This window comes from Amia ocellicauda, chromosome 2, assembly GCF_036373705.1.
Source record: "Amia ocellicauda isolate fAmiCal2 chromosome 2, fAmiCal2.hap1, whole genome shotgun sequence".
Taxonomy (NCBI): Eukaryota; Metazoa; Chordata; class Actinopteri; order Amiiformes; family Amiidae; genus Amia; species Amia ocellicauda.
This window is the reverse complement of record NC_089851.1, coordinates 10,620,086-10,635,327: the sequence shown is the minus strand read 5'-3', so window position 1 is coordinate 10,635,327 and position 15,242 is coordinate 10,620,086. Positions and strand designations below refer to the sequence as shown.

General features: G+C 37.9%; 2 protein-coding genes across 2 annotated transcripts in view; one reads left to right on the top strand and one right to left on the bottom strand.

The window, feature by feature from the left end:
- Positions 1-2,128, top strand: part of apbb1ip (amyloid beta (A4) precursor protein-binding, family B, member 1 interacting protein) — a 31,418-nt gene extending 29,290 nt beyond the window's left edge. The window contains exon 14 of the mRNA XM_066717990.1: positions 204-2,128. Coding sequence (XP_066574087.1) covers positions 204-674 — 471 coding nt within the window. The 3' untranslated portion in view covers positions 675-2,128. The remainder of the gene's footprint in view (positions 1-203) is intronic.
- LOC136764180 (protein adenylyltransferase SelO) lies at positions 2,070-15,226 on the bottom strand. Its single transcript, XM_066718001.1, has 19 exons — positions 14,700-15,226; positions 14,483-14,601; positions 14,039-14,167; positions 13,819-13,879; positions 13,381-13,441; positions 13,161-13,259; positions 13,004-13,071; positions 12,638-12,725; positions 8,271-8,340; positions 7,415-7,487; positions 6,622-6,705; positions 5,473-5,602; positions 5,315-5,359; positions 5,025-5,106; positions 4,778-4,870; positions 4,225-4,304; positions 3,828-3,871; positions 3,536-3,615; positions 2,070-2,941 (listed from the first exon to the last, which is right to left on the bottom strand). Exons 1-19 carry the CDS (start codon positions 14,932-14,934, stop codon positions 2,819-2,821), a joined length of 1,764 nt encoding a protein of 587 aa, XP_066574098.1. The 5' UTR covers positions 14,935-15,226; the 3' UTR covers positions 2,070-2,818.
- Between the last annotated feature and the right edge of the window lie 16 nt (positions 15,227-15,242).

The window sequence follows — 15,242 nt, the reverse complement described above, 5'->3', positions numbered from 1 at the left end:
TTGCATTTCAAAATACATCCGTAAAGGCTTAAGAAATTAAATTATGCATTGCTATGTTTCATGGTAGAAGGGAAGTTAAAATTGATTGACTGAAATGGCAGCTGAACAAATTCTTAGTTTGCAACTTTCATTGCTTTCGATAAAACATTTATTCAGAAAGTAGTTTCCCAAATAAACACGTGTTCTTGTTTTATGATGTAAAGGACAATACTGGAAGTGATCTCTCCTATCTGCCTCCACCGCCGCCCCCAGAAGAGCAGCTGCCGCCCCCTCCGCCTGACCCTGTGATGCTGCCGCCCATGGGTGGAACCTGCCAACCGCCTCTATTCCTGCCTCGTTCCCCTAACACCAACCGAAGTGAGCAAATGCACTTCCCTCCCCCGCCTGAGGACAACCTACCCCCTCCTTCTCCTGACTTCACAGAGCCTCCCCCTGACTTCCTGCCCCCTCCTCCTCCACGCATGGCCGCCAACTCTGGGGGGGGTGGAGGTGGTCCTGCTCCACCACCACCCCCACCCCCACCTCCTCCAGCTGCCAACCCTGCCCCGGCCCTCAAGAAAGTAGGTCCCCCTCCCCCAAAGAGGACCACCCCATCAGCAGCTTCCACTGGGGGTGGGCAGCAAGACTTCATGTCAGAACTGATGAAAGCCATGCAGAAGAAACACCAGCAATGAGGATCTGTCCTTATTACAATACAGCCTTACTGATTTTACTGTGACTTGTAAGCCCCAAACTATTTGGGGTGGAGAGATATTTTGCCATTGATACATACAAGACCATACAGTGGAGTCACTCATAAAGGTCAGATGGGATGAGATTTTGTATTCCATTTCCTAGTGAAAATTTGAAAAGAAAGGATTATCCATGCATCTTGAAGTTCTGACAACATTCTGAAGTTCGCTTATTTTAATTCTGTATTTTTTATTATTTTTTCATGTTTTTAATGTTTTAATTTATCAACGTATGAACAACAATATTGTGTATATTACTAACATACCTGTAAAAAATAATTGTATATATTTATGCTGCTTCATTGGCTTTCCAAGAAGATGGTTTCTGCAGCCTTTTAATAGACACAAGCATTTCTCAAGAGGGATTTCTGACCACTTGTCCACGCAGTATTTTCTCCTGCACTGCTTTTCCTTGATTGGGTTTAACACAAATCTTATACTGAGGTGAAGAACGTTGGTTTTAAGCTTCCTTAACCTGTCAGTTGTAGACTTGGATGTGTTCTTTGGATTGTCTTCCGATGCTGAATTCCAAACTTGCATCCAGATTACTGCATCCAAACTCGGGTTTCTTCACAAAGGACACCATGTGTCTGGCTGAGATATCCTGAAAAACTCTGGAACCAATCCACAATTCAAATAAGAGCACCAGGGCCGGAGGATGTAACATGGATCCAAAGTGTTCTTCACTGATGGGATCACATTTCTCAGCATGAATTTAAATTGGTTTGGCTGCAAACATACTTCTGATCTACATGTTGTTCAGTGTCATCTGACAGCAAAACGTGGTCCTAAATGAAACCGGAATTCGTTATGTGTGTTTTCTATATGTTGTCACTGGAAGACTATCATCTCCTTGCGAACCACAGAAGGACACCAGATTCATGCGACTGTCACTGAATTGTACTCTTGCAGATGCTGATGGTGCTTGTGGATGATGCCAGAGTACCCTGAAAATCCCCTTTGATTTCACTTCTGACTTTAGAGATATAAATCCTGTAATAACGATCAGATTTTTCCCACACAACGATAAATGGTACTGTGTGCTTCTGTGCACACCCTCCTTTAACACTGAAAGGTACTCGGAAGGCATTAAGATATACATATCATTATTTTTTAACAGCTATGCTATTGATATATGAGGGCATATATTACCATTTTACAAAGTTAATTATTTGGAAGCAACTGTAAACATGTACACCAATACTTACTGCTTTCAGGAAAACTTTATGTGAAATAGCATGATAGTATTTAGTGTAACTACACATACTGAATGACTGCATAAGAGATTACATATAGAATACAGGTAAAGTGTTTTTTCTTTTTCTTTTTGTATTTTTATTGTGAATAAAATCAGCAATTGTATTACTTCAATGAAGAAAAAAAAAAACTGAAATAAACTATGTTGTCCTCGTCATTTCTTTATACAAGTGAATGATGTATTAAATGTTTTGTATATGGCAGTGCATCAGCATCACCATTCACCCGTATATTTTTATGATACCGTTACTTTTTTTTAGGATTATTTATTAACATAGGTATTGGAATGTTGGACTAGTATTGGAATGGTGTTTTTTTCCAGTTGCAGAATAGATCATACAATTAACTTACTCATGATCAGCAGTGAGATCAATGATAGAAAACCTGGGCAAATTAAACACAAAAGTATGGAAACATTAAACATAATAAACATATGACACATGGTATTTTTAAAAATGTTGTGTACAAACATATACCCGTAAAACTAGTTTATCCCTGAGGAAGACTGTCTCTCAACAGACAACCTGAGGCACAGAGAGGTATAAACAGTTAACTCAAGAGAAACTGCAAATTCCTCTTAAGTTCCTTAAAAATCCTTTGAAGCAAGATAGCACATTAACACTATAGTGCAAGAAACCAAATCCATCTTATAAACTTTTTCGACCAATGAATGACACCGTCTTTTGTCAAACAGTTACAAAGTCATGATTTGCTATGTCTGTGCCTAAGAGACCCAGGGTGTAGAACAACTGGTGTGAGCCTGGCTCTAACTCCGACAGCTTACAGACCGTATATGTGCATCTCAGCCTGCTGTGTCCTCCAGGCAGCCGTTAAGATGAACAGCTCACACGCAGGTCTTCAGCCCAGCCGGGGGGGCGAGAGGCGTAGCCGGCCTCTTCTGCTGCGACCTGCTGCTCAAAGGGCCTGCGCAGTGTCTCCTGTAACAGCCGCACCTGTGGGTGGCCACCATCGAGAGAGACAATATTCTCTCAGAGGTTTAGCGCCTTCCATCAGCATGGCCTTGCAGCAGAAGACAGATCTTATTTACATTTTAGAACAGCACAAAGCAAACGGGGACATTGTTGTCCTTGTTGATATTATGTACGAGGTCTGTCAAGGACATTCAATTATGATATTGCCTTTTTTGAGTATTGATGTTGAAATTCTACCTTTATTTAAAACACAGTATGTCACCACCTGGTGGCCTTCAAGTGATATAGCAGAAAGGAAGCACCAAAGAAGGTAAAACAGAGCAGTGGTGCTCAGTACCAGCTTTTCTTTCCAGTGGAGATGTTCTTGCTGAGCTGGAGATGTCTTTGTCCATTAAACAGTTGAACCCAATTAAAAAGGTTTCCATATCAAGCACACTGTATCTAGTACTTACAAAAAGCACTAAGACGGGTCCCTGAAACTCTGGCTATAGCTCCCTCTAGCTGCGGCAGTGTAGAAGTACTCAGTGTAGTACTTATTCTTTAATAGCCCAGGCACAGCATTTGAAGATGATTTTTAAAGATGCCACACAGCATGCTGATGAAAGTACAGGTTACCTCAGAGAACTCGTGCTTTTCAGCTTTTCTGATCGCAGACTCTGCCATCCAGTTCCTCAAAATGTATCTTGGATTTACCCCTGCATTTAAAAACACATACATACAATGTCCACAAACATGCAGCAAGTTTGTACTTTTATGCTTTAAAAATCAGATACACTTTACAGACAAATCTATGAATTTAAGCTTTTCATAGGATTTATATCTGTTCAAGAAAATAATGTGTAAATCTTAAACAAATCTATACATAAGATGCTGTGGGAGATGAGTAAGGCCAAGGCAAAGAACTCACGTCTCATTCTCCGCTGTCGTTCTTCATCCAGATCATGTCCATTCCTGGGGGTAAATGATGCAAAGAAATTAAATTATACCAAGATTAGTAAAATTCACAATGAGAAGATACATGAATTTACAAGCATTCAAAACAATCTAATAATCAGAGTGTTGGCCAAAGATCCAATAATGCATTCAATACACTACAGTGGAAACAGTGGAAACTACCAGACACGACTGACGCTTACATCTTGATGTGATTGTGTGGATAAAAAAATAAAAATGCACAAAACACCGCATACTGTTACTTCCCAGTGTAACCTCACAGGCACAGGCTCTGCTGCTGCCCTTACTGACATGCAGAAACTGCCTGTGTGTAACATGTCTGCTGAAAGTATTCCTTCCATGTGTCTTACCCTTTCAGTCTCAGGAGGTACAGTGTGAGCCACTCAGAAAAGCCCTCATGGCTGACGAGATCTTGAAGAGCCCAGAATTCCTAAACAAGAATGTAAAGTAGGAAGTAGAAAAAATAAGCCTCTTAAGTGCACATTTAATTAACTTTTAAAGAATGAGAATGAACTTGTAGAGCTCTTGTTGAAGATGAAGGTGTGTATTCACATTTCCTTTAAGTTACAGAGCTGTTTCTCAACAGAATTAACTTTCCAAGACGATTTAGGATTCAATAGTACAAAAATAAAAATGCACAAAACACCACATACTGTTACTTAACTTAACATAACTAAAACAGATATCTTTATATCTAGAATTGTAATGCTGAGGTCACAAATACGTAGGAGTTTATCACTGGAAGTCTGTTTGAAAGTGAACCGCTAGCTCTAGTAGGTACTTTATCTAGAGGACAAGATGTGGAATATCGTGGAAACACAGGCTTTACAACAAATTGATTAATCTTAACTCTGAGCAAAATGCAAATTTAATGAAAAAGAATGTTCCTGTAAGTAGACACACCTTTGAAATGTTGAGGCCCTGTAACTGCTGGGTAGAAATCTCACTTAACGAACGAAATGTCATGGTGAAATCTGCTCTTGTGTCTTCCATTAGCTGCAATAATAAAACAAAAAACATTATTTTTCAAGTTTTCAAGACCAATGTGGGTAACATGCATGGAATACAACAAAAATTACAAGTATCTCAAATTCTAAATAAACCAATGTTTACTAAGCTATGTAAAATCAAAAAATGCCAAAACCCTCACCTTCAGTAAGTATGCAATCAAGTATCCATCGTGCTCTTGATCTTCAAGTAAACCTAATTTTGCTTTAAGTAGCTCATGAATCCTGAAACAGAACACAATACTGTTTAAATAACACCCAGAAAAAACATATATTTAAAAAAATACCCTTGCAATAAGACAACTATGAGTGGTAAATGTCAAAGTCTAACCTCGACATCAAGTAGAAGATGAATGAATATCATGAAGAAGTATAACAACCTTCATCAAATGTAGAGAAATGTACAAATACACACAAAATACACAAAACACACCTTCTTTCGTAAATATGAGGATATTCCTTTAGGATTTCCTTGGCTCTATGCAAAACAAGAAAGAAACATGAATGCATCAATACTGAGGTCTATACTGTAAGAATAGAAGTATTTAAAAAATGTTAAAAAAGTGTAAAAAAAAAAAAAAAAAGACTCACAAAATATGTTGCTTAGTGCTGAGTACAGGATTCAGTGCCTCACGAAGCTTATCAAGGTTGAACAGACCGGCGTTTGCCTGGTTTCCTATTTTATACCTGCCTTCGTCATCAGATGTGTTCGGTACAAAATCTGTTGAGGGTTGAAATAATTAACTCCCACTTTGAAACGACAAATGGAATCCAACTGCAATTTCATTGTTGGTTTGGGCCAAACTCTTCCGAAGGCAGCTTGGCTCCTCTGTTACAACACCTAGTTTACTGGTATTATTTTAAAGGAAAAGACCAGCCCTGGTACATCAATGCTCTTTTCAAAAACAGATGTTAAACTTTGTGCTTTTGATGCCTGTCATGTCGTCATGTTACCTGAGTGAAACTTAAAGGAGTACATACAGAATAAAACAAACAAAAACTCTGTCTTTGCTGCTGTGATCATATTTAAAGATTATATAATAATACCAGGTTCCAAACAACCTTCATGATGCCACAATGCCAATGTGCCAAGTTTATCCAGCTGGTGTCCAGCTGAGAGCCATGAAGCAAGGTAGATCCCCCAGGTAGAGTCATGTTTCAGTGTGGAAATCTTTTTAGTTTTAGACCTCTATAGTAAGGAAAGGTAAAAATACCAACTCCGCTTTTAAATAAGTGTCAATTGAGTGCTTAATTACTGCAATTAAAGTTTAAAACAAGTTTGTCTGCACTCTGTTCAAAAATTCCACCTGCAATTTTGGCTATATGGTTAGAATTATCATGTTTGTATTAATTAATTTAGCCAATATCTGATAAGACGCAGGAATTACATGACATCAAAAACATTCATGAAGTTTGGGCTCAAAAATCAATGCCATCGCAAAAGAGGAGAAAAACAAAGGCTCAGTTGCATAATGTATTTAAACAGACAGATAGACAGATGGATCAAGGGAACATATTATTATTATTATTTAAAATGATATTATTCCCCACCCAAATGATGTTGAAAATGTAAGTAGAAATGTTGTTGTACTGTATATTAAGTTGGAGAAGCACGGACTTGTATCAGTATTCACCTTATGAGGTAATATAAACTATTCAGAGTTACTACAGAACTAAAAAAAAAAAGAGTCAGCATGTCAGATGTTCATTTCTATAGAAATCAAAACCAATTGTGCTTACCGGGATCATAGGACTCCATGAAACCAAAAGGGCCATAATCAATTGTAATTGAAAGTAGGCTGAAGTTGTCTGTATTGCACACTCCTGAAGGACAACAAGGAGAAAAAGTTTACTAGTCCTAACTGATTGAACAACATCAAACATTGTAATTGTGGTGTGGGGAACATGGGCTATTGCAGGCCAACTACATATACCCAGTTAAAACATATTGAATCGCTGGAGAATTATAATAATGTATTAATTAAATTATATATAATTTATACATTACAGATAAATATTTGAGAAAGGCCTTATCGAATCCATCATAAATATTTCTAGGTATACATTTACTCAAAAGCAGTTTGAATGTATCTGAATGTATCACATTTACTGGTATTCTTAATTCTTGGGAAATACAGTATAAACTATATTGTATTGCCTTTTTTTATATAGTTTATGACTCCAGTCATTTTGATGGAATACAATGATTACGAGTATAATGTCCAGCTGAGGAGTCAGCTGTCAGATTTTCCTTGGTTTTGCCTTTTTATCCATGAGTCACTTAGTTTTGCAATAAGTCTTTAGTTGTTATTAGTTTTATTCTTATCTATTTCCTAGCAGATGCCCTTAATATAGGGGTATACAAATTTGAGTATCAGGTATTATTAATATTATGAATCTGTCATCACTTGAATTGAGTATAAGGTATCCATTGTATTTGTTAGTGATCAGAGATAGTTGAGGAATAAGTAAAGACTGTAACAATGATCAGAGCAGTAGATTAGTTAAAAAATGTCTTTAATGGTGGTCTTACCATGTGAAAAGCCTACTGACATCCACAGAGATATAAGATTAGCTGTAGCATTCACAACATTGGAAAAGAAAACCTGATTGAATAAACATAAATAACAAAAGAAAACAGTTTTGAGTTCAAACATTTCTGAGAAAACAGGTAACCATGTTATTCTAGCAGCAGCAGTGTAGAACCATGATAAAGTATCTCCTTTTAAAATACAAGGACCCATTACAGCATAGTGATGTCATAACATTAACATCTTTCTTTTATAGAGACCACGAAAATGCAGAATGTATCTGAATACGTATGCTGAGGACAGGTAATTCAGACAGGATTTGTACAGATTGTAACTACCAAGAAGTCATTATTCACTTACATTATGATAGTTACTCAATAGCTATGCCATTAATAATAGCAAAGTTGCCCTTTATTTCAGAAAATCAGTATCTTTTTAATAAACAATTCATTTCATATTATCACCAATGGCAACAAGACATAAAAAGTCAAGTACATTTTTTAATTTGCAAGACCCATATGTATTTGATCCAAAATAGCATGATCATTAACATGTTTTTGAGAATTGTTACACACCAAAAATTAGTGCTTGATTGTTTTTGTAATTCATATTACTGCCCCAGGCAAACTGCAGGGGGAAGAAACGTTGGAAGAAGGGCTTGCAAGTAAAGGTTAAGCTTTCGTGACCTGAGATCAAAAACACAGCTGAGCCCTTAATTAAATACCACAGTGAGATGGAAATGTTCTGTGGAAGAAAGGCGTGTTGTGAGTTTAATATTCAGATCACTTCTGCTGCAAGTCACAGAGGCAGGAACTCTCCCTGTTCAGATTGAGTTTTTTCCATTTTATCAAGACTTACCAGGTATTTATTGGGGTCACTTGATTTTATTGATGGAAAATGTTCTTGGATAATAAAGTTTAATAATGTCCTAGAAGCAAACAGAAATCAAATGAAAGGAGTGATGTGAGTTTGACACATCATGTTTTAACACACATATGTAAATCATGTATCTCTCTCTAAATCAAATATCTGACAAATATCTGTTTTCTGGGAGGGCTATAGGACAACACTGACTGAAGAGATAGACAATTCAAACTGAAGAACAGTTTGCCATTGCATAGATTAATCTGCACTGTGGGAAGAAATGAGCAAGAGAGAAGGGGAATTTTTCAACTGTTCATGTTTTCAGGTCTTATCTGTCTCTCTCGCCACGATAAATGGGTTTTCTTTATTGCCGTCTAATTATCTAATTATTTGACAAATCTCATGCAGCTGTTCTTTCATTACAAATAATGCTGTTATACTCTGAATTATTTCTATCAATTTTGCTCTATACCATGATATAAAATACAATCAGAATTGCTAGTTATTCTGTTCAGCAAAATAATGCAGTGTAATTTGTGTAGAATAGTGCAGCACTAATACACACACATATACATACATACACATATACTGATCAGCCATAACATTATGACCACTGACAGGTGAAGTGAATAACACTGATAATCTCATTATCATGGCACCTGTCAGTGGGTGGGATATATTAGGCAGCAAGTGAACATTTTGTCCTCAAAGTTGATGTGTTAGAAGCAGGAAAAATGGGCAAGCGTAAGGATCTGAGTGGCTTTGACAAGGGCAAACTTGTGATGACTGGGTCAGAGGATCTCCAAAACTGCAGCTCTTGTGTGGTGTTCCTGGTCTGCAGTGGTCAGTACCTATCAAAAGTGGTCCAAGGAAGGTTCGAGTTGCCAAACGTAAGCCTCGAAACCTTAATGACTTGGAGAGGATCTACAAAGAGGAGTGGGACAAAATCCCTCCTGAGATGTGTGCAAACCTGGTGGCCAACTACAAGAAATGTCTGACCTCTGTGATTGCCAACAAGGGTTTTGCCATCAAGTACTAAGTCGAACTTTTTTGAAATGTGTTTTTCTGGATTTTTTTGTTGTTATTCTGTCTCTCACTGTTAAAATACACCTACCATTAAAATTATAGACTGATAATTTCTTTGTCAGTGGGCAAACGTACAAAATCAGCAGGGGATCAAATACTTTTTTCCCTCACTGTATATATATATATATATATATATATATATATATATATATATATATATATATATATATTATATACACTCACCCAAAGGATTATTAGGAACACCATACTAATACTGTGTTTGACCCCCTTTTGCCTTCAGAACTGCCTTCATTCTACGTGGCATTGATTCAACAAGGTGCTGAAAGCATTCTTTAGAAATGTTGGCCCATATTGATAGGATAGCATCTTGCAGTTGATGGAGATTTGTGGGATGCACATCCAGGGCACGAAGCTCCCGTTCCACCACATCCCAAAGATGCTCTATTGGGTTGAGATCTGGTGACTGTGGGGGCCAGTTTAGTACAGTGAACTCATTGTCATGTTCAAGAAACCAATTTGAAATGATTCGACCTTTGTGACATGGTGCATTATCCTGCTGGAAGTAGCCATCAGAGGATGGGTACATGGTGGTCATAAAGGGATGGACATGGTCAGAAACAATGCTCAGGTAGGCCGTGGCATTTAAACGATGCCCAATTGGCACTAAGGGGCCTAAAGTGTGCCAAGAAAACATCCCCCACACCATTACACCACCACCACCAGCCTGCATAGTGGTAACAAGGCATGATGGATCCATGTTCTCATTCTGTTTATGCCAAATTCTGACTCTACCATCTGAATGTCTCAACAGAAATCGAGACTAATCAGACGAGGCAACATTTTTCCAGTCTTCAACTGTCCAATTTTGGTGAGCTTGTGCAAATTGTAGCCTCTTTTTCCTATTTGTAGTGGAGATGAGTGGTACCCGGTGGGGTCTTCTGCTGTTGTACGTGTTGTGGCTTCACAAATGCTTTGCTGCATACCTCGGTTGTAACGAGTGGTTATTTCAGTCAAAGTTGCTCTTCTATCAGCTTGAATCAGTCGGCCCATTCTCCTCTGACCTCTAGCATCAACAAGGCATTTTCGCCCACAGGACTGCCGCATACTGGATGTTTTTCCCTTTTCACACCATTCTTTGCAAACCCTAGAAATGGTTGTGCGTGAAAATCCCAGTAACTGAGCAGATTGTGAAATACTCAGACCGGCCCGTCTGGCACCAACAACCATGCCACGCTCAAAATTGCTTAAATCACCTTTCTTTCCCATTCAGACATTCAGTTTGGAGTTCAGGAGATTGTCTTGACCAGGACCACACCCCTAAATGCATTGAAGCAACTGCCATGTGATTGGTTGATTAGATAATTGCATTAATGAGAAATTGAACAGGTGTTCCTAATAATCCTTTAGGTGAGTGTATGTATATATATATATATATATATATATATATATATATATATATATATATATATATATATATATACAGTGCATCCGGAAAGTATTCACAGCGCTTCACTTTTTCCACATTTTGTTATGTTACAGCCTTATTCCAAAATGGATTAAATTAATCATTTTCCTCAAAATTCTACAAACAATACCCCATAATGACAATCTTTGCAAATTTATTAAAAATAAAGAACAAAAAAAGCACATGTACATAAGTATTCACAGCCTTTGCTCAATACTTTGTTGAAGCACCTTTGGCACCAATTACAGCCTCAAGTCTTTTTGAGTATGATGCTACAAGCTTGGCACACCTATTTTTTTGGCAGTGTCTCCCATTCTTCTTTGCAGGACCTCTCAAGCTCCATCAGGTTGGATGGGGAGCGTCGGTGCACAGCCATTTTCAGATCTCTCCAGAGATGTTCAATCGGGTTCAAGTCTGAGCTCTGGCTGGGCCACTCAAGGACATTCACAGAGTTGTCCTGTAGCTACTCCTTTGTTATCTTGTGTGCTTAGGGTCGTTGTCCTGTTGGATGAACCTTCGCCCCAGTCTGAGGTCCAGAGCGCTCTGGAGCAGGTTTTCATCAAGGAGGTCTCTGTACATTGCTGCATTCATCTTTCCCTCGATCCTGACTAGTCTCCCAGTTCCTGCCGCTGAAAAACATCCCCACAGCATGATTCTGCCACCACCGTGCTTCACTGTAGGGATGGTATTCGCCAGGTGATGAGCGGTGCCTGGTTTCCTCCAAACATAAGTTCAATCTTTGTTTCATCAGACCAGAGAATTTTGTTTCTCATGGTCTGAGAGTCCTTCAGGTGCCTTTTGGCAAACTCCAGGCGGGCTGTCATGTGCCTTTTTTTGAGGAGTGGCTTCCGTCTGGCCACTCTACCATACAGGCCTGATTGGTGGAGTGCTGCAGAGATGGTTGTTCTTCTGGACGGTTCTCCTCTCTCCACAGAGACACGCTGGAGCTCTGTCAGAGTGACCATCGGGTTCTTGGTCACCTCCCTGACTAAGGCCCTTCTCCCCCGATCGCCCAGCGGCCCAGCGGCCCAGCGGCCAGTGGCCAGCTCTAGGAAGAGTCCTGGTGGTTCCATCCAAACTTCTTCCATTTTACGGATGATGGAGGCCAATGTGCTCATTGGGACCTTCAATGCTGCAGAAATTTTTCTGTACCCTTCCCCATATCTGTGCCTCGATACAATCCTGTCTCGGAAGTCTACAGACAATTCCTTGGACTTCATGGCTTTTGTTTTGCTCTGACATGCACTGTTAACTGTGGGACCCTATATAGACAGGTGTGTGCCTTTCCAAATCATGTCCAATCAACTGAATTTACCACAGGTGGACTCCAATCAAGTTGTAGAAACATCTCAAGGATGATCAGTGGAAACAGGATGCACCTGAGCTCAATTTTGAGTGTCATGGCAAAGGCTATGAATACTTATGTGCTTTTTTTGTTTTTTATTTTTAATAAATTTGCAAAGATTTCAAACAAACTTCTTTCACGTTGTCATTATGGGGTATTGTTTGTAGAATTCTGAGGAAAATAATTAATTTAATCCATTTCGAAATAAGGCTGTAACATAACAAAATGTGGAAAAATGTGAATACTTTCCAGATGCACTGTATATATATATATATATATATATATATATATATATATATATATATATATATGGCTCTGGAAAAAAAATTGAGACCACTCCAAGTTCAGAAATCAATGTTAAGTGGTCTAAATTTTTTCCAGAGCTGTATATACAAAGAATAAATAACATAAAAAATGAATAATAATGCAAAAATAAGGTAAATAATTTAGAAAATAATTTCTAACATCATCAGCCATTTTATGATTACAAAAAGGAAAACTCACCTTAACAAGTCAAGCTCACCAGCCCTAGCTAAGATTTCCAGAGATCCTATACGAAACCATGATTCAGCCAGGCGAAGAACCACTGCCGCTAAAGACATAATATGTGCAATTGTCTTCATTACTCTATCAGAGATGCCCTCCTTCCACACCCAACCAAAGGAATGTCACTTTAGCTTTGTAGTTTAGAATATTTATCAGCTGGTTAACTGACACGCACTGAATAATACAGGCCTCAAGCATTTATTTTTCTTGCATTTTTCTTACTTTTCTTTTAAACATGCCAATTTTTTTAATGTGATTCTTAATAAAAATCCACCTTCTGTGTTATGCACTGTTCACTAAAATAAACTTTGCCGTCTTCCTTACCTCGTTCCATTTTCACGCTGCCGTTGTAGAACTGGTCTCTCCACACCGGCTCCTCACTGATAATGAGGCTTCACAACAAGGAAAGGCAGAAAAGAAAAAACATAAACAAACAGACAAACAAACAAGCAAATGAATGAATGAATGGATGAATGAATACCTGGCTGCTCTGCTCGTAGGGATGCCTAGGAAATGCATGGCCTCGCTGCACAGAAACTCCCTCACTGAGGAGCGCACGACAGCTCGCCCATCCCCGTCTCTGCAACACACTCAGGTCTTGTCACAACACTCAATGCACTGCCACAAAAGCAAACCCACAAGTATGGAAGAACAACAACACAGTTCAGATTCAGTACACAAGAACATCTGCAGGATTTTACCGTGAATATGGTGTCTTTCCAGAGCCTTTCAGCTGAAGCTCCCACCTCTCTCCTAGTCTGTAATACAAGACCATATACTTATACTTGTCATAATGGGACAGAAACAGGGGAGTGCTAAAGTATTTCTAATGTACTGATCCTTTTTCTGACGTTTATGGTTGATCATTATTTTGATATTTGGTACTGAGTCTATAGATATTACAGATGCTATAATACAAAACCTCTTATAACTCTGCTAGTGAAAATATTTGACCAGGCTTAACAAAATCCTCCTATCCTATCAAAAAAGAGAAAGTGAAAGAGAGAAAGTGAAGCATGTAAATTATCAAAGCAATACTCAGCTACTGTGCTACCCTATGCTGTTGATGTAACAGAATATGAATGAAATATTATACAAATCTGAAGTTAAACTTGGTTACTAGAACTGTACTTTCCTGTTTGTATATTGTCCAAGCAAATGAGCTCTCCCGTCTCCAAGTTGGCCTGACCAGTATCCAAACTTAGAAAGGGAAGATTATAAGTAAGAATGATAGAGCATTATACAATTAAAAACTTTTAATATGACATAATATGAAGGTAACCAACACATCAAGACAGTATTTCAGCATAAGTTACATTATTTAGTATGTAGTAAGTTATTTTCTGTTTTGACATTTACCTGGTGACCACCGTATCTGTGTGCCAGAGGAACAGATTCAGGCAGCAGTTTATTACCACTGAAGAACTGGAGGAAATCGTCTGACTGTGACACAGAAATCTCTACATCTAAAATGTCCTCCAGGACATCCTGCAGAAACATTATAAACACAAATTAAAGAAGCAAGCCAAAGACTATTGATCCATGCTATTTGAAATGGAAGGACACATTTGCAATATATGCTTAAAATAAGCAGTGCAATTCTAAATAATGTCCACAAGTCTGAAACCTAGCTGTGCACTATTTAACAAAATAAGTAAGTGCATTTTAAGCTAGTAATAATACAATCTAGAACTATATATATATAGTTGTTTGTATTATTGCTTTGTGATATCTGCATTATAGATTACCTACACACATAATTTCAGATTGTACTGATAGGAACATGTATTCAAAGTGGTTTACCTTTGACACTGCAGCAAGTGTCAGTGTACCTTTTAGAGGGGTAGGCTGGGATACAGAGAACACGCAATTCTTCACTTTGCGGACTAAATTGTCACTGACATGATCAAGGGCCAAAGAATCTGCAAAATTGAATTATGTTTTCCATCAAAGGAATTCAGGTTTGGAAAATTAAAATATAAAAACAAACAACCAAAAAAATAAAAAATATAAAAATTACCTATCAATTTTCTGCATGAAACCTTCAGGTTCAAAGCATGGGTCTGTAATTGATTTTTACTACAACTAGTGTTCATTTTATTGATCGGGTTAACAAACACTTGCCTATTAGGGTCAGCTAAACAACTTTTATCCTTTCCACAAAATCCCAAATGATCTGTCATGGAAAATGTAGCAATATTCGTTAATACCAGTATACAAATCACATATAAAACTAGCTGCCTTTTGCACTCCATTGCAACTTAATCAAACCAGAAAAAAATTAACTTAACTTTTAAGTAAAACATGCACGGAATTTAAATATCAAATGTATGCAATATAAATACATACAATACGAATAATGAATCTAGTTTGCAAAACATAGAAACCCAAACTTAGATGGTTTCAATTGTTAGTTGTACTTCCATTACACAGAAACATAAGATATTTAATATTATTCATTGGTTTTGGTTTTATTCTATACGTAAGTTACAACTGGTAAGATGTATAACGAGGATACATCAATAACAACACATGCACTGCTTCCTGGTACGTGTTGTTGCCC

Bases quoted from the DNA above. Each gene is read 5' to 3' on its own strand.
- LOC136764180 (XM_066718001.1), bottom strand. From the start codon at position 14,934: ATGGAGTGCAAAAGGCAGCTAGTTTTATATGTGATTTGTATACTGGTA. The intron at 14,602-14,699 runs GTAATTTTTATA...TCAATTTTGCAG, and splicing joins TTCATGCAGAAAATTGATAG to ATTCTTTGGCCCTTGATCAT. The intron at 13,442-13,818 runs ACAGGAAAGTAC...TGGTCTTGTATT, and splicing joins TTTGCTTGGACAATATACAA to ACAGACTAGGAGAGAGGTGG.